Below are 23,039 nucleotides of genomic sequence, written 5' to 3'. Positions count from 1 at the left end.
AATTTTGTTTCTAGTTCTAAGTAAGCTAACCAATCCCTCAGGCCCCTCCTGCTGCAGGAAACAGAAGTACAACTCACACAGCTTAAACAGAAAAGGAAATGTATCTAGCTTCAGTCATTGCTATATTCTCTCTCTCCTCAACCCTCCAACAAAAAAATCCCAGGACTGAGTCTTGTGGGACAGCCTTGGAGCCCAAGCCCATACCTAAGCCTTGGGGCTGGGATACACCGATTACCCTGCCTCACATGATGCCCTGCATCCTGCCAGTCCTGGGTTGAGAACTGGTGAAGTCAGAGTCACTTAGTTAAGGTTCAGGGGCTTACAGCCGAGGAGGACTGTTTCCAAAGGAGACCCGGGGCCTGTTCCCAGAAAGAGCAGGAATGCATGCTGAGCTACCAAAAAACCAACGCTTAGTGATGTCACCCATAAAAGATTAATCAGATTTTTTTTTAAGGCCAGTATTTATTTCTATTTTTTAAGTGTTCAAGAAACTTTTAAAAGGTCCAAATACCCAAAGATGTTCAGGTTTGATATAAGATCATACTGAGCTGGCGTCTCTCCGTTTCTCTGCTGCTAAAGCCTCAATTGGATCCTGATTAATTACACATGCCGCTAATTCTTCCAGTTGGGTAGCCGTGATTTCCTCCGGCTCCCAGCATCTTCCATAAATGGTCATCAGTCCACGAATGATGAAAAATGCAATACCAGAAATAATCACTAAACATTTGCAGATCCTTCCTGTATGATTTTCTGAAACCAGGTCCTCTGAAGATCAATTTGGGCAGCGGAGATAATGTGAGTCTCATCTGGTATTAAACACAGCTCTTCACTACAGAAACAAGCAAACACCCTTCACAATAAAACAAATTCTCCAAAGAGAGGAAATATGAGGGGGATAGAGATGAAACTAGATCTGATCGCTGAAAGTAGAAAATGTGCTCTGAGGGCGCGTGGGTGCGTGTGTTACAATTGGCTATAGTTTTTTGTGCTTGAAAATGTCCTTTAACGTTTGTACTTTTAGGGCTCAATCCCTAAGTAATGCTATTTGAAATTATAAATATTCAAAATAAAATGAAGTATGTAGACAATAAAGATTAATCAAAATTGAATGTTTCATTCATGTGTTGATAATGTTGGTGCACACCAAGATGATGTGGTTTGAGGACTTATTTATGCATAACTTAAGTTCATATATGCCCTTTCTAAGTTGTTTTCGAGTTTTCTTTGGCATTTTTACTTTTTTCTCAGCCAATGATGCCTTCATTATCTATGAGTACCGGCCTTGTTCCGTCAACAGGAGTGACTTTCTGGGTTCTCACAGGGAAGATGAAATATCCTCACCCTGCCCTTCCTCCCTCACCCACCCCCCAAACTTCCACCTCCCTCCTGCCGCCAACCGCACCTCTTGTCCTTCTTCTTCTAGATCACACGCCCTGGGAGAGCCCATCTCTCCTTTGGGTGGGTCTCTCCCTAGTTTTGCCAGCGCAAACCTTCAAATAGCTATCACTAAAAAGTGAGGAGGAGGCAAACTTTCTGAATTCCAGATGTTGTGAAAATAAAAGTATTTTTCTGCCCCTTCATTCAAGAACTGGATTGACTTGCACTATCAAAACGCCGATTCAAAATCATTTTCCCTCAAGATGCTGAGGACATTTCTCCGTTTGTCCTCCAGCTTAGACTGATTGGGTCTGATGCCAATCTAACTCCTATACCTTTGCAAGCAACCAAATCATTATTGTTGTTATTTAACTTTTGGAATCTTCTTATCCTTTCGTGAAGATGGGTCTACGTGGGAAAGAGTCTATTTTTTTTCCTGTTTCTTGTGCTGGCCACTACATGGGCCTTCTCACTCTGCAAATTAAAGTCTTTCTTAACTCTGCAGTTTTCTTTATGTTGATTTTTCTCTGTTCTCTCTTGCAGACACCGCTATTGGTGGATGTTTCTCTAACAGAGCCATGGCCACAGGGATGGCCTTCTTCTGCTCTTATTCTCTTCTCTCATATTTCATACCTCTTTTTCATTCTTTTCTAGATTTTCTTTGGATTTTTTTTAACTTTAGCAGCCATATTTTTTTTTCTTTTTTTTTTGCGGTACGCGGGCCTCTCACTGCTGTGGCCTCTCCCGCTGCGGAGCACAGGCTCCGGATGCTCAGGCCCAGCGGCCACGGCCCACGGGCCCAGCCGCTCCGCGGCATGTGGGATCTTCCCGGACCGGGGCACGAACCCACATCCCCTGCATCGGCAGGCGGACCCCCATCCGCTGCGCCACCAGGGAAGCCCTAGCAACCATATTTTTAATCTCTAAGTAACTCTTGTCCGCTAATTGTCCTTATCGATAGCACCTTCTTATGCTGATAGAGGCAATATTTAATGCAGTTCCTCATCTTGCTAAAGATGTTATTTGAATGGTCTTAATTTCCCTTCTGCCTCTCTCAGGGCTTCTCTATCAGTTCGCTGGGCTTCTGCTTTCCTCAGGTACCTGGTCTTCGTTCCTACAAATGAAGGTGGCGGCAGCCTGAACTTGTGGCCTCCACGCGGGAACTTTCCCGGGGGCCCTCCCTGCCCAGGCAGCCTGATTAGCGACTCTGGTCCATCAGGCAGGGACTCCCAACCCCCCAAATGTCAGAAACAGGGGCTTTCCTATGCAGTATCATAGCCCTACTTGAAACCTCAGTTCTCCCCAGAGAGATTGCGCAATCATTTTGGAGAAAGGCTCTTGGCAGTTGACGTGTTTTTTGTGCTCTTTTGCCTAAAGCCTGACTGTGCTTTGGGTTCTCTGCGCATGCGGACCATCCCTGGATCATGTCATGTTGTCGTCTCCATCTAAAGTAGTAAAGTGACAAAGCAGATGGGCTTGGTGATAACGCCGAGCAGGCACTGGGTTAGCGAGGATAGAAGGGATCGAGTGGAAGTCTTCAAATATTTTAGTTTTTTAATAATTTAATTTAAACTACTTTTCTGATTAGGGAATACTCAAAATGTAGGAATGAGTCTACCATGAAAAGTCCCCCTGCTTCATCTCCTGATGTCCAATTTCCATCCCTCCAGGCAATCAGGGGAGCCAGTTTTGGTGTTTCCTTCCAAAAACCGATCCTATGAGTATATAAATTGTACATATATATGCATGTGTATATTTGCATTCGTTGCAAAGAATATATACAACTTGTTATGCCGTACATATATTTTTGTAACCAAATTCTCTCCTAAGGGCATGGAAAATGGGGGGAAGGGAGGCAGTAGAATGTAAAAACCATATTGGGGCACATGTGATTTCCCTCCAACCCCCAAATCACAATGTTTTATCCCCCCAAGTAACAGCAATGGAGTAAGTACACCTGGGTTCACCCCCACAAAACAGTAGCCCACCCAGGCGGTTGTGAGCGCAGCACCCTAGGATGTGGGACCTGGGGACTCCTGGGCACCCACTTAAATGCCAGTTACCTTAGCCCAGTCTCTCAGCCTATTAATTAGAACTCTTTCAAACTGCAAGAAGCTTAAGCAAAAGACTACTTACCGGGCACGTACTAAAGTCAAGGCTCAGTCCAGCTTCACGCACTGCTGGATTCAGAGCTCGAGCAACACCTTCAGGAGTGGTTCTTTCCCACCTCTCAGCTCTGCGTACCACAGGTTGTCCTCATTCTCGAGCCCGTGGAGGGGGTGTGGTCTTTGGCAGCTCCAGGAGAACCTCTCGTGGGGGCGAGGTGGCTGCTACAGCTCCAACTTTACATCCTTGCAGGTTCAAGTTCACTCTTCAAGTGAACCTTGCACTCTTCAAGTGCAAGAGCTTTTCCTGGTAGCCCTAAGATTTACTGTAATGTGACGGACTTGGGCAATGGGCCCACTCCTGAAACAATCACCGTGGTCTGCGGGAAATGATGTGTGCTTAATCTAAGTTTGGGTCACATGCCTTATGCCTGGAACTGAGGATAAAGCCCCACCATGAACACACAGCCAGACAATGAGGAAAAACTGGATCCCCAAATGGAAATCTAGGGCTGTGCCTAGAAAACTGGGGAATGATGAATGCTGGGGCCATCTACTTATGAACACTAGTCCATTGGTTCCAAAGGTGGAACTAAGATATTTCAACCAAGCACGGTAGGATAGCTTGTGAAAGCCTCCAGGGGGTTCTCATTCCTAGTGGGAATGTTATTCTAATCCCACACTGAGAATCGTTGCCCTACTCAATTACCCCGCAAATACATCCCATTGATCCCACTGCAGACAGCATAATTAGTTCAAACAAAACTCTACTCACACTGCAAAAAATAATTCATGCCGTTTATTGATTCATCCAGCAAATATTTAGAAGCCGTCCTCCCAACTCTCTCTAATATCACTCTTGTATAGACAAGACAGGAGGGTTTATTTACCATTACAATTCAAGACCAAATCGCCTATCAACAGAAGAATGGGTGAACAAAATGTGCCACGTACAATGAAATACTGTTCATCCTTAAAAAGGAAGGAAATTCTGATATAAGCTACAACATAGGTGAACCTTGAAGACATTATGCTAGACATGAAAGAAATATGCTAGACACGAAATAATAAATATTATATAATTCCACTTATATGAGGTACATAGAATAGTCAAATTCATAGAGACAGAAAGCAGAATGGGGGTTAGCAGGGGCTGGAGAGCGGGGGAAATGGGGAGTTAGTATTTAATGGGTACAGAGTTTCCATTTAGGATAACAAAAATTTCTGGAGATCGATGGTAGTGATGGTTACACAACAGAGCGAATGTACTTAATGTCACTGAACTATACACTTAAAAATGGTCAAAATGGTAAAAAAAATTAATAAAAATAAATAGATGTTAATAAAATAAATAAGACAGTATTGGTGAGAGTTGGGAGGGTTGGGAGAAAAAACAGCAAAGACTTCAAACTTGGTACTTCTGTTACAGAAAATAAAAAAATAATGTAGTAAGTTTAGAGAAATAAAATAGGTCATTGGTGGCATGACTTAGGAACAAGAAAATATCAAAAAGGAGCAGGAAGATCTGAAAAAGAAGCAAATATCATATCTAGAAAATGGAACTTAAAATTTAATGGAACGGAAAAGGCAGATTATACATAACTGAGGCAGAAATTGGGTAACTTGGTAAATAATTATGAAGAATTTAACCAGAGCACAGCAGGTAGAAATAAAGAGATGAAAAATAAAAAGCACAAACCGGGTTAGGAGATAAGGAAGCTAGAGTGAGAGGGTCTAACATGCGGCAAATCAAAATTTCAGAAGGAAATATTAGAGAGAATGTGGGAAAGGAATTATTCAAAGGCATAATTCAGAGTTTCCCAGGTTAAAAAAAAAATTGTGTGAACTCTGAGACTTGGAATGTTTAAAAATACTTTCTCAGGAGGAATTTTCAAGGGAAAATAAATTCATGCACACCTACACACTTTGAAGTAAATTTTCAAAACATCAAAGACAAGTAAAGATCTCAAAAGCAACCAGAATTAGATATAATTAACTAAAGCTGGAATGGTATATCCAGTGAAACTAGTTATCTTGAGCCAGGTATAATAAGGAATATTCTGATAAATAAAAACTAAGAAGGTTTACCACCAAGAGATCTTTACTATTAAAGAAACGTTTAAAGGATGTACCTCAAAAAAGAAGAAAAAGGATATCAGAAAGAAGGCCTGAATTACAGGAGGAAAAGGAGAGCTTTTTACCCGTTAATAAAAATATAGGTAAAGTTAAACAAACACTGAGTATACGAAAAAAAAAAAAAAATTTAATTTATGGGGTTGAAATAAGTCAATATAGAACTAAAACTCAAGAATATCATGTAACAAGGAACATTTTAAAGGCGCAGTACTTTTCAGGTAGAGGATAAGGTTACTGGTTACCTTCAGAGTTTGTTTAGTTAAGTGCACATGCTTTAAAAAAAAAAAAAAAAAAGATTTCAAAGGAAACCACTAAGAAAGCAGAAATCCTCCTGAATGAGGAGTGAGTGGGGCGCTGAAGATGGGAGAGGGAGAAAGAAATAAACTAAACCAGTAAACGCTGAAGAAGTTCGAAGCAGCACCTACCGTGGAAATGAACACTTTCATAATGTCTGCTTCCTACTTCAGAAAGGATTTTTTTTTTTAATTGGAGTATAATTGCTTTACAGTGTTGTGTTAGTTTCTGCTGTACAACAAAATGGATCAGCTGTACGTATACATGTATCCGCTCCCTCTTGGACCTCCCTCCCATCCCCCCACCCAGCCTGCCCATCTAAGTCATCACAGAGCACCGAGCTGATCTCCCTGTGCTATACGCAAGTTCCCACTAGCTATCTATTTCACAGCTGGTAGTGTATTTATGTCAAACCTAATCTCCCAGTTCATCCCACCCTCCCCGTCCCCCCACCCCGTGTCCACACATCTGTTAGTTTCCCATAAAAATTAATTGCAAACTTTTTTGTGAGCAATTCTTTGCATCTGAGGCTCCAGGGCCTTCTTTGTGGAGCCTGAGGCGATGGGGCTTTATCCCATCCACTGAAATATCTCTGAAGAGACTCTGGGCCTTGCAGGGGCAAGAAATAGTAAGTGAATACTCGTACCGCAGGAAAGCCCTCCCCACCCCCGGCATTTCATAGCTGTCTCCTTAGGATGTACTTTTCCAGGAAGTTTTCCTGACTGAGGCACGCAGCTAACGGAGCAGCCGGCAGGGAAATTCCTAGATGCCTCCGAGACGGCGCAAGAACAGACACTACCCACATCACATCAGCAAATGGTCACTGGCCCCCAGCTGAGCCAAGAAAGCCCGGACCCCCATCCCCTCCCCTGCCTCCCTCAGGACTCTTTAGGAAACCGGAAGGAGAGGGAGGGGCCACACACTAGCACAGCACATCCCTAACCCTCCCAGTCCAAGCAGCGGCCTCTGCTGACAGGGGGACCCAAGCTCTGATGACTGCAGTTTTAAACATGACCAGAACTGGGTCTTGTACACCAAACATGAGACCGTTTTAATGACCAGGTTGTGGAATCTGGAATCTGGTCCTGATGTTAAAAGGACCAATATCCAATGGGGAAATGGGGAGCTGACAAAACACAGTTAAAAGCAGTGATTGGAGCCTTCCCTGGTGGCGCAGTGGTTGAGAGTCCGCCTGCCGATGCAGGGGACGCGGGTTCGTGCCCCGGTCCGGGAAGATCCCACGTGCCGCGGAGCGGCTGGGCCCGTGAGCCATGGCCGCTGAGCCTGCGCGTCCGGAGCCTGTGCTCTGCAACGGGAGAGGCCACAGCAGTGAGAGGCCCGCGTACCACACACACACACACACAAAAAGCAGTGATTGGAAAAGAAAAATAGAACCATTTCCCGTTTACACTCTGAATGGTTTTAAACACTTCAGTAAATATAAATAGGCTTGTGATTAATTGCTGGATCCCAGGGTCATGAAGTCAGTTGCATAAATACAATCTGGTCACCGAAACTGAGTTGTGCAAATAGACAAATAACTGTTGGTTTTTCCAAGTAAACAAAAGCAAGGGGGGAAGGGGACGATGTCTGATTTCCTACAGAAAAGCAAAACAAAGATTATGAAACTTCCAGGGTTATTCACAGGGTAAGGAGAGGGAGGGCAGTGGAGCCCAGAAAAGAAGAAATGGGGGAGAGGGAGAAGTCAGATGCAGGGGCGACCCCTTCCCTCAGAGACATACAGAGACGTCAGGGGGAAAAGAAAGAAGCTACCAGACTCTGACAGTAAGAGATCGCTTCATGCTAGAAAAACAGCAGCAAAACCAACAAATGAGCAAACTACCAAGTTGTCGTTTATTTACCAGAATGAAAAACGAAAAGAATTTCTACCGAATCCAGCTCTAAAGGGACGGTTTAGAAATACCGAACCACAAAAAACCCACAGCATCTTAAGCTAAGGAAGAGAGGAAAGGTGCTTCCTCTTTGCGTCTGCCCTGCTGTTGTTTCTTCTCACGAAAATTCCTTTTTAAAATGCTAAGGTTAACAAATGCATCAAAAGAATGAAAGACATCAAATTCAAAGGGGCTTGTTCTATATCTGAACAAGACACCTAGATGTGATTATCTCCGTGCTTCTCTAAAGGTGATGGGGGCACGAAGCACCTGCCAATCTTGAGAAAATGCAAATCCTGACTCAGCCAGTCTAGGGTGGGGCAAAGCCTTCTCCCTGTTGCCCATGCTAGATTCACATTTGGGGAAGCAAGAGCACAGGCTCCCCGGCTCCTGTCAATCACCCAGTAGGACTAGCTACTTCCTCCACTGGGGTCTCCCACACCAGGGGACGGCAAACTCTATTTTAAGTTTTGTGGGCCATTTAGTCTCTACTGAGACCACTCAACTCTGCCCTTGTTGCATAGACAATGTGTAAACCAAGAAGTGTGGTTGTGTTTCAATAAAACTTCATTTACAGAAGTAGGTGGCAGACCAGACTTGCCCCTCAGGGCGTACTTTGCCAAGCACCGTCCAATAGTCTGAACATAATACCACCTCATCCCTTTGACCTTTATTACACAAGCTTGCTTACAAATCTCTATCTATAAGCCCACCACCCTTACCTCCAATGGTGGGGCTATGCCTCACCCGTACCAGCAGCTCTGCCCCTGCCGACACCACATCGTCGGGCAGGATTGTGCAGGGGGTAAAGGCGGGGCTCCCAGCCAGTTCTGCTGTGGGTCTTCTAACTAGTAATAACACCTACCTCTCGGAGATTTCATAAAACCGCAACGGAAATGCAAGTCTGCTCACTATGTTGGAACCGAAAATGCCAGAATCCCTATGACGTCTTAATTCTACAGACCATGGCCGCTTTTTTACCCTTCGGAGATGAAATCATGCACCATAAGGCTAACAGAAACTGGTGACTAACAGAAATTCTTGAGCTCATCCTACAGAACTGCAGGGAAGGGAGCCGCTTGTTAAAAACCCCTCCCTTGTAACCTGCGTTCACTGACTAAGCTTGTCTTAATCATTTTTTGATTCCTTAGTGGCCCCCTATAGATAACACCTCTGATGAATGGGTCACTATAGTAACGGGGGCTTAAGTTGTTTTCCAAGGCTTGGAGTCGGCTCCTGTCCAGTTTAAGCTGGCTAAGACTGGTTGGGACCAACGACCCTAAAACTGGGCCTGCCCAGGGGTCCAGTGAGTGACCTTTTGACATCAGAGGGGTGAAAACTCCACCCTCAGATCATGCTAAGTACCTCCATTTTTGGACATGTATCCCCTGAAGAAGCATGTAACTCAGATATGCGGGCATGGAATACCAGCTACCTCACATTTTCCCTACTTCCAATCACCTTTCTCCATGCCTAAGACCACCCTGCTTCTCTATCCCATAAATGTCTCAAGCCCCTCATCTTCAGGGAGGCAGATATGAGATTTGTTCTCCTGTCTCCTCGCTTGGCTGCCTCGTGAACAAACACTTTCTCTGCTGCACACCTCAGCATCTCAGCATCTGGCTTTCTGCACATTGGACAAATGAACCTGGGTCCATAGCAGAAGTGCTTACGTCTATATACTTACATTGTACATAGAAAATTTTAAAAGTGAAAAACTAATCAATCGTATCATTTACAATGAAATTGAAGAATAACAGGGGTGTGTGTGTGTGTGTGTGTGTGTGTGTATAGCGAGAGAACCAACAGTAATTACTGCAAAAAACAAGAGAGAAAGAGAGAGATGGGGGAGAAAGAGAAAAAAGAAAGGAAAGGAGGGAGGGAGGAAGGAAGAAGGAAGGAAAGAGACAGAGGGGGAGGAAGATGAAGGGAAGGAAGAAAGGGAGGGAGGGAGGAAATGATCTTGCTTCATGTCTCACATGGTTCTGTAAAGCCCACTGATCAGTTATAGATGCTTCAAGAAAACCTTAGCAGGTAAAAAGATTCTAAGTATGTAAGAGTTATTTTCACTTTACACTGAACAGAAGGAAATCATGAAAAGGAGTTTTTGCACTTGGGATATAGAGCAGAACGTAAATTAAGTCTTATTGGGACCTTGTTTCCATATGACCCATAACTCTCATTTAATTCCACGTGTACCAATGCACCGTGTGTATCAACAAAGGGAGACTACATCCTTTCTGCACAAAATCATTTTTTGTGGTTGTTTCTGTTTAATCAGCATTGGGAAAAATGTGACAATACCTGTTCACTGAACTGAGGACCCTGGAGTGGGAATAGCGGGTGAGGGTGTTGGCGAGAGGAGGGGCAGCCTAAGGAAGCGAGTGTGAGGGACGGGGCAGTGAGGGGCCCTGGGCTACTCTGGGGGGACATGCAGGGTCCAGGCAGGGTCTTTGGCTGCTCACACGACAACAGCTGTGCTCTTCTTCTTGTGGGGAGAGGGAGGCACTGAATTCTCCCCCCACAGCTTCTTCTCTGACCCTTCTTCATCCTGAAAAAAAAAAAAAAAAACAGGAGGTAAATCAATTCTTGGGAGGAAAAGGTTGGAGTAGAGTTAGCTCCATAGAACTGGAAATCAGACAAATGAAAGAAGGAGGAAAGAAAAAGGTGATGGAGGAAGGGGAGCTAGACAAGACCTAGGACGTGGGAAAGAGGGGAACGTGGGGAAATGAGAGCAAAGAAGGGCGCAGAGGCAGAAGGCGGAATTCAACCCAGGACACAGTGATGGGGTCATGCTCCCCAGACAGTGAAGGGCAGAGCAAAGCACGGGAAGAGGGCTGAGTGAGGGGGAGCGTGACCCCTGCTCAGCAGTGTTCCTGCCCCCTTGTCCTTCCCATCCCTATAGCTCCACCAACCAGATCCGCTCCTTCCCTAGTGCCTCCCTAACAGCTCACCAGGGCCCGGGAGCTCTGGCCACAGAAGCGTCGGAGACCCATGCCCAGGGAAGCCAAGGATACAATGACCTGCAGGACACAGATGGCCAGGAGCAGACCACGGATTCCTAGGAACAAATCCTGAAGATAAAGGAAGAAAACAGTTACAGTCAGGGGTCTGCTCCTCTGCTTCTGCTGTTACTATCATCTTGCTACCCCAGGAGGGATCAGACCCTGGCCAACTAACTACTTCCCACCAAAGCAGATTGCATCTTCCAACTATGGGGGCAGCCACTGACTCCATCCCATCTGCTTGCCTGCAATGTGACCTTACCTCCCCCCTGTGAAGAGGTGGGATCCACTGTTCCACCCCCTAGAATCTGGAAGGGCCTGGTAGTGCTTTGATCAACAAAATACAGTAGAAGTGACACTAGGTCAAGTATGGGGTGGCCCTTATTTGGCCTGGCAGCTCCCATTTCCTACCTCTTGAAATGCTCACAGTGGGATGCTCCCTGTTGGAACCTGGTTGCTGGGCTACGAGAAGCCCAAGCCACATGGAGAAGCCGTTGTAGGCTCCCTGGCTGATAGCCCCAGCTGAGCTCCCTGCTGTGTGAGTGTGTCATCTTAGTGGTCCAGCCCAGTCAAGCTCTTAGATGACTTCACCCTCAACTGACACCTGACTGCAGCTGCATGAGAAAATGCAAGTGAGGACTGCCCATGTGAGCCTAGTCAACCCACAGAATGGGAGAAGAAATAGTAAATTCAGTGTTAAGCCAGTACATTTTGGGGTGGTATGTTATGCAGCAATAGATAACTGATAACAGCCACACACCAGAAAAGACGGAAGGGTGGTTCATGAAATCCTCACTTCAATGTCTCCTCTTTGTCCTCAACCCCTTTGATTCAGGGAATTTTCATGCCATGAGGATCTGAACAATGGCTTCAGATTAAGTTAAAACCTCCTGAACCAAAGACCTCGGATGAGGTCGAAGCTCAGAGAGCCTACACCTCTGCCCTCAGGTGCCCCAATTCCCCAATGCACAGCTGTGACGCGTCCTGGAAGACTGACTCTCCTTTCTCACCGTCAGCATTTGCATGTAGCTTCTGCAGCGCTCCTCCCTCCACGATGAATAGGAATCGCTTAGTCTAGTCTCTTCGTACCCAAAGGTGGGGGTGTCAGGGACTAAGGAATCATACACGGAGCTGATGTCATAGAAGACAGGTTCCCAGGTTAAACTATTCACACAGAAGACAACGGCAGCCACGGCCGTGGCAATGCCAGCCAGGGTGAGCAGACCTGATATGAAGCCCTAGGAGAGAGAGGTTCAGGCTGCAGACTCCCTCTGTGGATAGCAGAGCCGTGGGGTCCCGGCCTGAAACCGGTCTCCTCTTCCCCAGCTTCCTGGCTGAGGAAACCCTCCCTACCCCTCCAGGAAAGAGCTTAGGATATTTGAAACCAAAGGGGAGAAGACAGAAAAATAGGGCAGGAAAACAGAGACATAGGAGGGGGAAGAGGACAAGGTGGGGCACAGAGGATGCCCAGACTCACTGAAAGTTTGCCGCAGTGTTTCTCATGGACAATGGCCCCAATTCCTGCTGCAATGGCCTAGGAAGAGAAGACACCAGAAAAGTCCTCCAGTTGGCTGTCCTGAAATGAACTCCCATCAAACTTCTCCCAACAGGCCCCAGAACAGCCAATTTGAAGCAGGATCCAAGGAACAGGCAAAGAAACCTAGCAGATGGACAGGACTCCACCTACAACTGCCCCGCTATTCCCAGCCTTGCCTTAAAGAGAAAAACAGAGGGTGGAAGGGTTTTGCCCCCCCCTAAGGCAGCCTCCTCATAACAGAGAGCGTTTGGACTCTGGGTCTGTGGTCTCTTCCCCAAATCCCTGACCCAGGTCCAAAAGGAACTTTCTTTCTCCTTGTCCATAAACACTTGCCTCCCTCAGAGCTCACAACCCCTTTCTTACTCACCACAAACCCTGCCCAAAAGGCACAGCCTGAGGCACGCAGCTGAATCCAGGGCCCCAAGCAGAGAAGCCCTCCAAGAGCACAGCTCATAGCCCCCAGCAATATCTGGGTCACCTGCAAGAGATGCGGAAAGCCACACCCCTTCCCGTGAGTCACCTGCTCCAGGAGCAGCCCCCCAGCTCCCACCTAGGTGGCTTTCCTCTCCTCTTCCTCTGCCCTGACTTCTCCGCAGCTCCGATTCTGGAAATTCTGTTCCTTTAATGTCCGTGAAGCAGCCCGTCCTGGTTCTCCCTCATCTCTCTGACTTGCCAGCCTTTTATCCTTCATTCTTTTCTAAATCCCATTTTCCCTGAATACCACAATTTGTCATCCCACCTGATGATTCCTCCTTTTTTTCCTCCTCATTTTCCCTTGGGAAGCCCGTCATCCATGATGGGCCATGATGACCTCCTTCAGGAAAGGAGAGTGGTCAGCTGACAGCCTACAGTGGTCAGCGCCTTCAAGGTCCCTTCATCTTTCAAACTGAGGGTACAGTCTTTCGGGGTGGCTAACCAGCCAATGATTAAGCAAGGCAGTGGTTCAAGGGCCATTTTCAGCTAACACGGAACTCCTGTGATGGGCAGTCTTTGCTCCCGAGCTCCCCACTGGGCGGGCCCAGACCTCGTCAGCCCTGCCTCATGATCTGATGTCTCCCCCTGCCCAGCCCTGCTCCTGCCCTTTTCATTGCATGGATGTTACACCCCAATAAACCTTTCGCACACCCAACTCCCACGCAGCGTCTGCTTCCTGAAGGATCCAACTATCACAGCCTCTTGGACGTCACCACCTACATGTCCTGCCAGCTTCTCAGATTCATTGCGTCCAAATTCCAGACCCTACGCACACCCTCAGTGTCTGCCTCGCTGACTTCCAGGGCTCCAATTTTCCGGTCTCCTTCACTCCAAACCTCAGCATCTTCCCGGACTCCTCTCCTCCCTTGTACTCCACATCCACTCACTCCCAAGTCATGGCAACCCCATCCTCAAAGGATTTGGACTCCTCTCTTTCCTCCTCATTTCTGCTGCGACGTTGCAGGTGCAGACCCGCCATGCTTCTTACCTGGACACCTCCTGGCTGTGAGGCTGCCTGAAGTTCAGGCACCTGCTCAGAATCCCTCCACAGTCTTCCCACTATCGAAGCTGATTCAGGACAGCAGACTCCTCACCTTGTCACTCAAGGCTCTCAGCAATATGGCCCTGGTCTGTATTTCCAGTCTAATCAGTCATGAGTCCCATTCTCTGTACCCTGACAGAACTTGTCCTATGCTTTCTGGCCTCTTTGCCCTCTTTCTTGCCATTCTTTCAACTCGAAATTCCTTTTCTTCCATCTTCCACCTCTATCTGTCTAAACACGCTGCTTCTCCCTTCAAGGTCTGGCTCAGATGCCTACCCCTGCAGGACGCCATCCTGCCTCCCAAGGATGTCACCTGAGCTACCTTTAATTTTAGGCATTAGTGTAGTTGCCTGATCCCTTCTGATGGACGCTGGGCACCTTCAGGTTATTACCTAGATATTCTCTCTGAAGTTTTTCCCCCAAAGTGCCTATCATATTGCTTTGCATCACAGGCCCTCTGTCCACGTGGGTTCAATCAACCTGAATGAAGAGCCTCCATGGACCCTTCCGCCCCCACCCCAGCTCTGGCTGGGACTGCTCACGTTGCACCAAAGAAGGGACCCACTATTCCTTTCCATCTAAATCTCTGTGGCGAAACTTCCCAAACATTCTTTTCCCAAACAAGATGGGATACGAATAGTGAGTTTTCAGGGGGATTCAACCCACTTTCCTTTTCCGCATCGTACTGAAGAAGGAGCGTTACCCTCCTCTGTGTCACCTTGCTAACCCACCTCTCCATCCCGCCCTTACCCCTAGTGCCAGCTGTCCGTAGCTTATGCTGGCCTTGGCAGGATGGTGGGACAGGCGCTCCATCAGGGAGCTCCCAGCTTTTAGCAGTTGTGCCAAAGCAGATTCCTGATGGATGTGGATGTCGATGTGAGTGGGCTGGGACAGCGGAGAGACCACATCGACTCCATTCACAGCCAGCATGTTTTGGGTCATCCTGCCTGCTGGGGAGATGCACAGAAGTGAGGTTTGAGATCTAAGTAAGGGAAAAAGGAATACACTGCATGAGTGCAGGGAGAGAAAACAGTCTTTGAGTCAAGCCAAGTCACGGCATGTGGGATCTTAGTTCCCCAACCAGGAATCAAACCCACGGCCCCTGCCTTGGAAGCACAGAGTCTTAACCACTGGACCACCAGGGAAGTCTCTGTCACAGTGACCTTAATCTGGGATGCAAATCTGAATCACCTCTAGAGTTTTCACCATATAGACTCTTGGACCTCTTCCCAAAATGGTCAGATACAGTTTGTCTGGGTCTTGGGACTGACAAAGAAAGGAATCTGAATTATTTCAGCAACATAGTGTACATATTTACACATAACACTTTCATATGGTTAAAAAAAAAAATCAAAAGATAAAAAAGGGTATACTGCTAAAACCCACTCTCCTCTCTTTCTCTCCTAGCCAGCTAGTTGTCTTCCAGGTGGAAAAATAGTATCATTTTCTAATATATCCTACAATGACTTTTTTGCATATAAAAACATGTAAAAATATTCTTTCTCTCCCTCTTTTCCCACAAATGGCAGGATAGCACACACAGTTTCTGCACAATGATTTCTTCACAGAACCATCTTTTAAAAATAATCCTACATCTGGCTTCCCTGGTGGCACAGTGGTTGAGAGTCCGCTTGCCGATGCAGGGGACACGGGTTCGTGCCCCGGTCCGGGAAGATCCCACATGCCACGGAGCGGCTGGGCCCGTGAGCCATGGCCGCTGAGCCTGCACGTCCGGAGCCTGTGCTCCGCAACAGGAGAGGCCGCAGCGGTGAGAGGCCCGTGTACCGCAAAAAAAATAAATAATAATAATCCTACATCAGTCCATAAAATGCGTCCTCACTTGTTTTTATGGCTGCATAGTATTCCATTGTACGAATGCATCATAATTGTTTTAAGCAGTCCCCTATTTATAGACCTTTATTTTTTTTCTTACAAGCAATGTGGAATCAGCAGGTCAATGGGAATGTGTATTTGTAATTTTAAAAGGTATTTCCCTCCATGGAGCTATTTCCATGCAATTCTCATGCAAGGGCAATTCCAAGAGTGTCCACTGCTCCTCCCCAAGACCAGCAGAAGGTGTCAGCAAACTTGCTAATCTTTTCAAACGTCTCTTGGAAAAATGACATTCCGTTGTAGATTTTAATCCTTTTTAGTCAATAAAATGCCCCCTTTTAATTGTGTATCTCAGTGACTTTTAACAAATGTGTACCTATGTGCAACCATAACTACAGTGAAGATACAGAACTATTTCTATGTTGCAAAAAGTCCCCTAATGTCCCTTCCCCAGGAACCCCTCCAACCCTTGGCCCCATGCAACCACCAGTCTGCTTTCTGTGACTACTCCAGTATCAGTTCTCTTATTATGAGTGAGGTTGGTCATCTTTCATACGTTTAAGAGCCTTTTTCCTCTTCTTTTGCGAGCTTTCCTTTCATATCCTATGAACTCCTCGCGTTACTGTTTTGTTTTGGTCTTTATAGGAGTTCTTCGTGTATTTGAAAAATTACCATCGGCGACGAGAGTTACAGATAGTGCTTTCAATTTGTGATTTAGTTTTGACTTCATTTGTATTTTTATATAATCAAAGGTTTCAGTCATTTTTTATGATTTCTGGGTTTTATATTGTACTTAAAAGGGACTTTCCCATGTCAAGATTATAAAATAATAATTCATCCATGTTTTCTTCTAAGTGCTTTTATGTTTTCAGTTTTCACATTTAAATGTTGAGCCGTCTGGAATTTACCTTGTAAGTTGGAAAAAATGGGTCCAAGTTGGTTTTGGTTTGTCCTCTTCAGATGGTTAACTTCTAAAGAGTATATTCTGTTTACGGAATATATCATCTTTCTCCCACTGATTTAAAATGCTCCCCTGAGCAAAAAGAAAATTCCCGTAGGAATCCAAGCCTATTTTAGTCTTTATATTCTGCCCATTGGTGGATCTGATGAGTCATGCAACATTACTGTAATTTTAATAATGAGTACAGAGTTTAATATTTAGTTGAGCTCTTTCATGACCTGCCCCCCCACGTTACTTTTTTCTTTCATGGCCACTTTTTTTGTTGTTGTTGTTTTTGTTTTGTTTTGGTTTGTTCGTTTGTTTTTTTTTTGCGGTACGCGGGCCTCTCACTCTTGTGGCCTCTCCCGTTGCGGAGCACAGGCTCCGGACGCGCAGGCTCAGCGGCCATGGCTCACGGGCCCAGCCGCTGCACGGCATGTGGGATCTTCCCGGGCCGGGGCACGAACCCGTGTCCCCTGCATCGGCAGGCGGACTCTCAACCACTGTGCCACCAGGGAAGCCCCTCAGGGCCACTTTTGCTAGATTACTTCTCCTTAGGCACTTTAGAACCAACTTGCCTAGCTCCAAAGGAAATCCTTTCCAGGTAATTCTCATGGGCATCCTACTTACCACTGTTTAAATCATAACATTATTAATAACAATTCTAAAAACACCAGCAAGAGCAATAAGTTTAAGGCTTCCCCATTTGTATCGTATGGACTTTACAGAGCAGTTTCACTCCTCACCTACCTGGCCTCCGTGCGGTATAAAGGACGGGTGTTTGACGATTCTGCAGACGTGCAAGGAGGTTCAGACCTGTTCACAGACACACAAGGAAGCCCAGCCGGGATTCTGGCCCGATCTTCCTTGGGACCCAGCGATCAGCACCATATTGCAGAGTCCAGAATGTGCCTTGGGCTCCGGCTCCCTCTGAGCCCTCCGGATACCACTGCTTCCCCCTCTCGCCTCACCCCCAGCTCCAATCCCCAGCTCAACCTAGATCCTGCTCTTCCTCTGAGCCAGGCCAGCCCCGTGAAGATCCCCTTTCACGCCACCCTAACCCCAGGGTGTGGGGCTCTTCCCTGCTGCCTTGGACACTCTTCTCTGCCCAGCTCCTCCCTGTGCCCCTGAAGCTGGGGAGAGAGGGCCAGGATCCCAGCTACACCCTGGGCCCTCCACCTTCTGCCTTTGCTATTGAAGGACCTCTCACCAGGAAACCACCCGAGCCTCAGCCACCCCACCCTCAGAATAAAGACATGAGGCACTGGGGAGGCAGAGTCCAGCTGACGCGGCCAGGCACGGGCCCCCCGACCTCCCTAGCCATTTTCCTAGTGTCACGTCCTCTATCTAGTGTATCCCTCCCTCCCAAGGAGGTCCTACAGGGACCAGGAATGGGGGGAGAATGGCATCCTGTGAGACAGGATGGGGGCTTTGGGGACTGGTCTTGGAGACTCCTCGAGAGAAAGAGAGAGGGTCCTGCACTGAGAGTCTCCTGGGACGGGTCACCTGGACTGCTCACCTGAGGGCCCTGCTCACCTGCTGTCCTCTGGGAACCAGCGGCCGAGTGGAGCAGAGCTGCCCAGAGCTGAGGCACCCGGCAGTGGGTGGGAGAGAGCAGAAGGAAGGGGTGGAGTGATGAGGGTTTGACCTTCAGCGTCTTGACTTCCCAGAAAAGAGCTGGCCCAAAGGGGCCCCTCTGGGGGCGGGGGGCTGGTCTTGAGTAGATAATCAGGCTGGCGGGAGAAGGCGGAGCGCACAGACACGCACACGCTGGCGTGTTCATCCCTACGCAGCACACACGCTGCGGTGCACACGGCACAGGCAAGTCCTTGTTCAGAAAACCCCTGCCCTGGTGGGGATGGGGGATTTTCCAGGGCTGGTCAGCTCTGCAGTCTCCTCTGTGCTCTCCAGAGCGTCGGAGCCAAGTGATCTCCCCTGGCAGCTAGAAAACCCTGGAGGGGCCCTTTGCTCCAGCTGTGTGCTGAGAAGTTGCCTCATCCTTCCCTTTCTGGAGCTCCACCAAACCCCTCTCCTTTCTGCCTGGTTCTCAGCCCCCACTCAGCCGTCCCCAGCCCTCCTATCACCCTCGACCGTGACTGCCGGTCCCTGAGGAGAGCAGGTGAGGCAGACCCTCAGCCCAGGCGGCCTTTTCCCAGAGACCCTTCTCACAGGGCCCCTCCCCAGAGGAGTCCACACCCTGCCCCCTCAAAGGCCCCCCAGAACTTGCTGGGGAGGGAAGGACCGACCACCGTGTAGAGGACATGCATCCAGGAAGGCGGCAGGAGTGGAGGCCAGGTACAGCCTCGTCCCCGTTTGAAGTCAAGTCATTCTGGCCTTGGGCCTCCATCTGCACCCACAGCTTCATGCAGAGGGTTGGGGGGCGCAGTTTGAACAGGCAGCGTGGGGCTGAGTAGCCATTGATGGAAAGGGAGATATGTAGGGGCGGGGGGTGGGTCCCCGGGCTCAGCTGGGAAGCAGATACCTCAACAGTAGTTCAACAGGCAGCCAGGACTCTCTTCTGTCCGGCAGCCTGAGGGCTCTGGAGGGGGAGAGGCAGGGGGGAGAGCCAGGGTGAGGGCCGTGATCACACAAGCGGGCTGGGAGCAGAAAGGAGAGAGGTGAGGGCTCCAGGGCACTGCTTGGTCCAGACCCTGAGGCCGTGGGTGGAGGATGGGGAGACACAGCAGGTCTAGGGTGAAGAGGGCAGCTCCAGTGGGCTGGGCGGTGGCCAGAGCCTCAGCAGACGCAGGGATCCCTCACATGACACCCCTCAAGGCAGGTCCCAGATGCTGCATTGTGACCGGGGGCCTTGCCAGCTCCCATGGAATCTGTGCAAACCTCCTGCCAACTCTTCCCCCTGACGCCCCCTTCCTCCCTCCCAGGCGGGTGTCCACCGGCTTGAAGATGGCAGATGGCGGGGACGTGGCCTCTGGGGCTCCCCAGCCCACCTGCATCAAGGTGGACATCCACCAGGAGTCAGCTCTGGCCAAGCTGCTGCTGAGTAGGTGTCCCCTGCTGCAGCCCCACGTGCCCTCGCCGCACGCCGCCTCCCGGGCCCTGGGCCACCGCCGGCTGCTGGTGGCCTCCTGGGTGAGTAGGGCGAGGACGGGCGCCCAGGCTCCCCAGACTGGGAAGGGTAAGCCCCCTCCTCCGGCTGCACGCTCTCCCAGCCAGCCTCTCTCTGAGTGGGATGCTTATGCTCTTCCTAGAGATCAAGTTCCGGCCTTTCCTTCACTTACTGGCCTCTCAGTGAAAGCTGTAGGTAGGGTGGGCTGTGGGCTGAAGGGTGCAGAGGAGCCCCTGACCATTTAAAGTCCCAGCTGGTGGAACCCGGAGTTCACCCTCTCACGGCCCAGCGTGGGCTAGCTCTCCCCTCCCCTCGCCTTCTCTCCCCTCCTGTCCTCTCCCTTCTCGTGCCCCCTCTCTTCCTCTCTTCTCTCTCTCTTCCCCTTTCATAGGGTTCTAACCTTTAGTACATGGAGTGGAAAGTCCTCAAAACTCCCCTGAGGCTTAGACGCAGACTGGGCCTGGCACCCGGAATCCGGGTTCTTGGGTTTTTCATCTTTCAGGCGGTGCAGATCGTGCTGGGGGTGTTCAGTGGGGTCCTGGGGGGATTCCTCTTCATCTCCTACACCACGCTGCTTGGATCGGGAGCCCCCATCTGGACAGGGGCTGTGGTGAGTGGGGCGGGAGGACCGTGGGCAGAGGGACCCCCTATCAGAGGTGAGAGACCACCACCATCGACCCCATCAGAATGTAGACTGTTTGCAGCTGAAAAGACTCCCAGATCTCTAGGCTGACACCAGGCTTCTACAGACGGGAAACCAGCTGAGCTAAGGGCTGGGAGAGCCACGGTCACCGGTCAGCTCTCCCGGGTCCCTGCACCGGGCTTCTCCCACCTCTTCTCCCACCTTCAGCAGCAGATCAGCTAAGGATCTAGGACAGGACTCATCTCCAGGCACTTGCACTGAGATGGAGGGAGGCGGAACGTGCTGGAGCGTGTGTACAAGGGAGATGTACCCCCTCGGTGGCTTCCCATTGCCCTCTGCAGGCCCTGCACACAGGGGAAGCCCAGGGGGGCTCACCGGACAACGGCAGCTATGTCAGCAGATGGACGTGTGCCATCTGCGGCAGGAGATGGGTGGGCGGATCATAGCAGGAAGGAGGCGCCCTCTGTCCTGCCCACCCTCACAGAACAAGAGCAAAACACATATCGATTAAGAGAGGAGCCCAAAGTAATGATCGTCATCCACCCCACGGCCGAAAACACTGAGATTAGCTACAGAACTGCCAGACAGGATTCAGATCCATCTTTCCCTTGGCATCAGCCACACTTCCTGTCCTGGAAGACCCGCTGGGTGGGAGGCTGAGCGCTGTTGGAACGAGCGCCTGCCCTCACCCCGAGGCAGCGGACGCTGATCCTGTACTGAGAGCTCCTCCAACACCCCGGACCTTCCACCCCACCGCCCTGGAGCTTTCATAAAGCACCGGGTGTTGCTTAAAAAGAGAGGGTTTTGGAGAAGGGAAGGGGGGCTTACACCCGGCTTGACCGTGAGCAGTTTTGATGTCCCTAAAATAGAGGGTCCTGCAGCCTCGGGCGTTTGATTCGGCCTTCAATACCCTCACCGTTGAAGACAACAGAGCTCAGCTCAAAACCTCGGGTCCACGTGGGGTGCTGTGGGGAAAGGCCAGCAGGACGGTTGGTTTTGCCTGTGGGACTTGAGGAAGGAAAAAGAAGCAGGCTGCTGGGGGTGGGGCTCGGCTGCCCCGGGCTACCCCTGCTGCTTCAATCCCTCCCCAGGCTGTGCTGGCTGGAGCTGTCGCCTTCATTTATGAGAAACGAGGTGGCACCTACTGGGTGAGTTCGGGGAGGGGTTGACACCAGCCCCGGAAGCTGGAGGCCACCCCCAGCCTGCCGCCCATCCCACGCCCCCTCCACTAGACTTCCCGCTCTTCGTCCCGGGCTGGGCTCCAGAGAGACTGAGTCTCCAAGGTCTGTCTCTGCACACTGCCCTCACCAGGCCCTGCTGAGGACCCTGCTCGCCCTGGCAGCTTTCTCCACGGCCACAGCCGCCATCATCATTGGGGCTAGAAGTTTCCATGAGTACCACCATTTTCTCTTTAATGGTATCTGTGATGTCTCCCCTTCCTGGAGGCCCACTGGGGCCCCCAGCTCTCCGAGTGCAGACGAGGGAAGGCTGCAGCTGTGCACCTCCTATGTGAACATGCTGAAGGTAGCCGGGCCGGGGAAGGCAGCAGGCGGTGGGCAGGGAGGGTCAGACAGTGGAGGAGAGTGAGGCTGTCCACCAAAAAGGGCGTGACCTGTTCTGCCCTGAGCATGTCTCCCGTCACCCCAGCGTGGCAGCGAACGAAACAGAAGCGGTTCCTATGGTTGTGGGAGGTACAGATCTGTGGGAAATACAAACACTGAACTCATAATAAAGGAGCTAATACTGCAAATACGTGAAGAGCTGCGAAGGTGTTAAATGCATGTTCAAGTCTTGGGCTTGTCAGGGAACCAGACCACAGCCCAAGCCCATCGCTGCTCAGATGAGGACGCTGAGACCCGGTGACAGGGGTTACTGGCCGCTCTCTGCATGCTACACCCACTGACCCCCACCCCGGGCTCCTTCGTCAGCCTCCCCCCACCCCGGAAGCTACCGACTTGGGGATGGGATGAATGGGGTGGAGAGTGACCCTGTGCCATGATCAGCGTGAAGACAGACCACAAATGGCAACAGTCTCTCTGGGTGCCTATAGCTTCGGTCCTCTGTCCCCAGGCCCTGTTCATAAACATCAATGCCATGCTGTTGGGGGTCTGGGCTCTGCTGCTTCTAGCGTCTCTGGTCCCCCTGTGTCTGTGCTGCTGGAGAAAATACCGATGTAAGGAGGTGAGTGCCTAAAGCTTGTGTCTGTGTGTTTGGGGCAGCAGTGCTGTCCAGGGGAGACAGGAATGGAGAGCGGATGGTTTGGGGAGGAGAAAAGTGTCATTACAGTGAGTGTCAAGGGGCATCATTCCTGTCTTTCCACCCCAGTAGTGGCCCAGCCCAGAGACCCCCTGTCCCTGACCAAGTAACACCCAGTCCAAAGACCCTAGTGAGGGACTTCCCTGGCAATCCAGCGGTTAAGACTTCACCTTCCAATGCAGGGGGTGCTGCTGGTTCAATCCCTGGTCAGGGAGCTAAGATCCCACATGGCTCGCGGCCAAAACACCAAAACATAAAACAGAAGCAATATTGTAACAAATTCAATAAAGACTTTAAAAAAATTGGTCCACATCAAAAATAAAATCTGAAAAAGAGACCCTAGGAAGCTAGGGAAGTCCATGTACATGGTGGGACCTTGGGGCTCTTTGCATCAGGTACCATGAGGCTGATGGTGGATCTGATTGGCTCCAGAACTAA

General features: G+C 49.5%; 2 protein-coding genes across 6 annotated transcripts; one reads left to right on the top strand and one right to left on the bottom strand.

Moving 5' to 3' along the window:
• Positions 1–10,038: 10,038 nt before the first annotated feature.
• On the bottom strand, positions 10,039–18,445 carry TMEM176B (transmembrane protein 176B). 5 transcript variants are annotated; one of them, XM_027101507.1, is made up of 8 exons: positions 18,172–18,443; positions 17,386–17,451; positions 14,613–14,812; positions 12,714–12,824; positions 12,287–12,343; positions 11,820–12,047; positions 10,759–10,878; positions 10,039–10,355 (listed from the first exon to the last, which is right to left on the bottom strand). In XM_027101507.1, exons 1-8 carry the CDS (start codon positions 18,416–18,418, stop codon positions 10,266–10,268), a joined length of 1,119 nt encoding a protein of 372 aa, XP_026957308.1. In that variant the 5' UTR covers positions 18,419–18,443; the 3' UTR covers positions 10,039–10,265. The 5 variants fall into 5 exon arrangements, with proteins under 5 accessions (XP_026957308.1, XP_026957311.1, XP_026957310.1 ...); XM_027101510.1 differs by having other exon boundaries at positions 17,386–17,425; positions 18,172–18,228; XM_027101509.1 differs by having other exon boundaries at positions 17,386–17,497; positions 18,155–18,172.
• A 48-nt stretch (positions 18,446–18,493) lies between these two features.
• TMEM176A (transmembrane protein 176A) lies at positions 18,494–22,816 on the top strand. The gene is made up of 7 exons (XM_027102748.1): positions 18,494–18,560; positions 18,750–18,930; positions 19,518–19,725; positions 20,205–20,312; positions 21,437–21,493; positions 21,657–21,869; positions 22,416–22,816. The coding sequence occupies exons 1-7, from the start codon at positions 18,494–18,496 to the stop codon at positions 22,536–22,538; spliced, it is 957 nt and encodes a 318-aa protein (XP_026958549.1). The 3' UTR covers positions 22,539–22,816.
• Positions 22,817–23,039: the final 223 nt, after the last annotated feature.

This window comes from Aethalodelphis obliquidens, unplaced genomic scaffold (assembly GCF_003676395.1).
Source record: "Aethalodelphis obliquidens isolate GAN/ISIS:26980383/991018 unplaced genomic scaffold, ASM367639v1 scaffold5, whole genome shotgun sequence".
In the NCBI taxonomy this organism is placed as follows: Eukaryota; Metazoa; Chordata; class Mammalia; order Artiodactyla; family Delphinidae; genus Aethalodelphis; species Aethalodelphis obliquidens.
The sequence above is the reverse complement of the archived record's forward strand: the minus strand, read 5'-3'. Positions and strand labels throughout refer to the sequence as shown.

Bases quoted from the DNA above. Each gene is read 5' to 3' on its own strand.
- TMEM176A (XM_027102748.1), top strand. From the start codon at position 18,494: ATGGGGGATTTTCCAGGGCTGGTCAGCTCTGCAGTCTCCTCTGTGCTC. The intron at 18,931-19,517 runs GTACAGCCTCGT...CCTCCCTCCCAG, and splicing joins GCGGCAGGAGTGGAGGCCAG to GCGGGTGTCCACCGGCTTGA. The intron at 21,494-21,656 runs GTGAGTTCGGGG...TGCCCTCACCAG, and splicing joins AACGAGGTGGCACCTACTGG to GCCCTGCTGAGGACCCTGCT.
- TMEM176B (XM_027101507.1), bottom strand. From the start codon at position 18,418: ATGAACACGCCAGCGTGTGCGTGTCTGTGCGCTCCGCCTTCTCCCGCC. The intron at 17,452-18,171 runs GTGAGCAGGGCC...GTCTGTGAACAG, and splicing joins TGGTTCCCAGAGGACAGCAG to GTCTGAACCTCCTTGCACGT. The intron at 10,356-10,758 runs GTGAGCTGTTAG...TTTTTTTTTCAG, and splicing joins GCCAGAGCTCCCGGGCCCTG to GATGAAGAAGGGTCAGAGAA.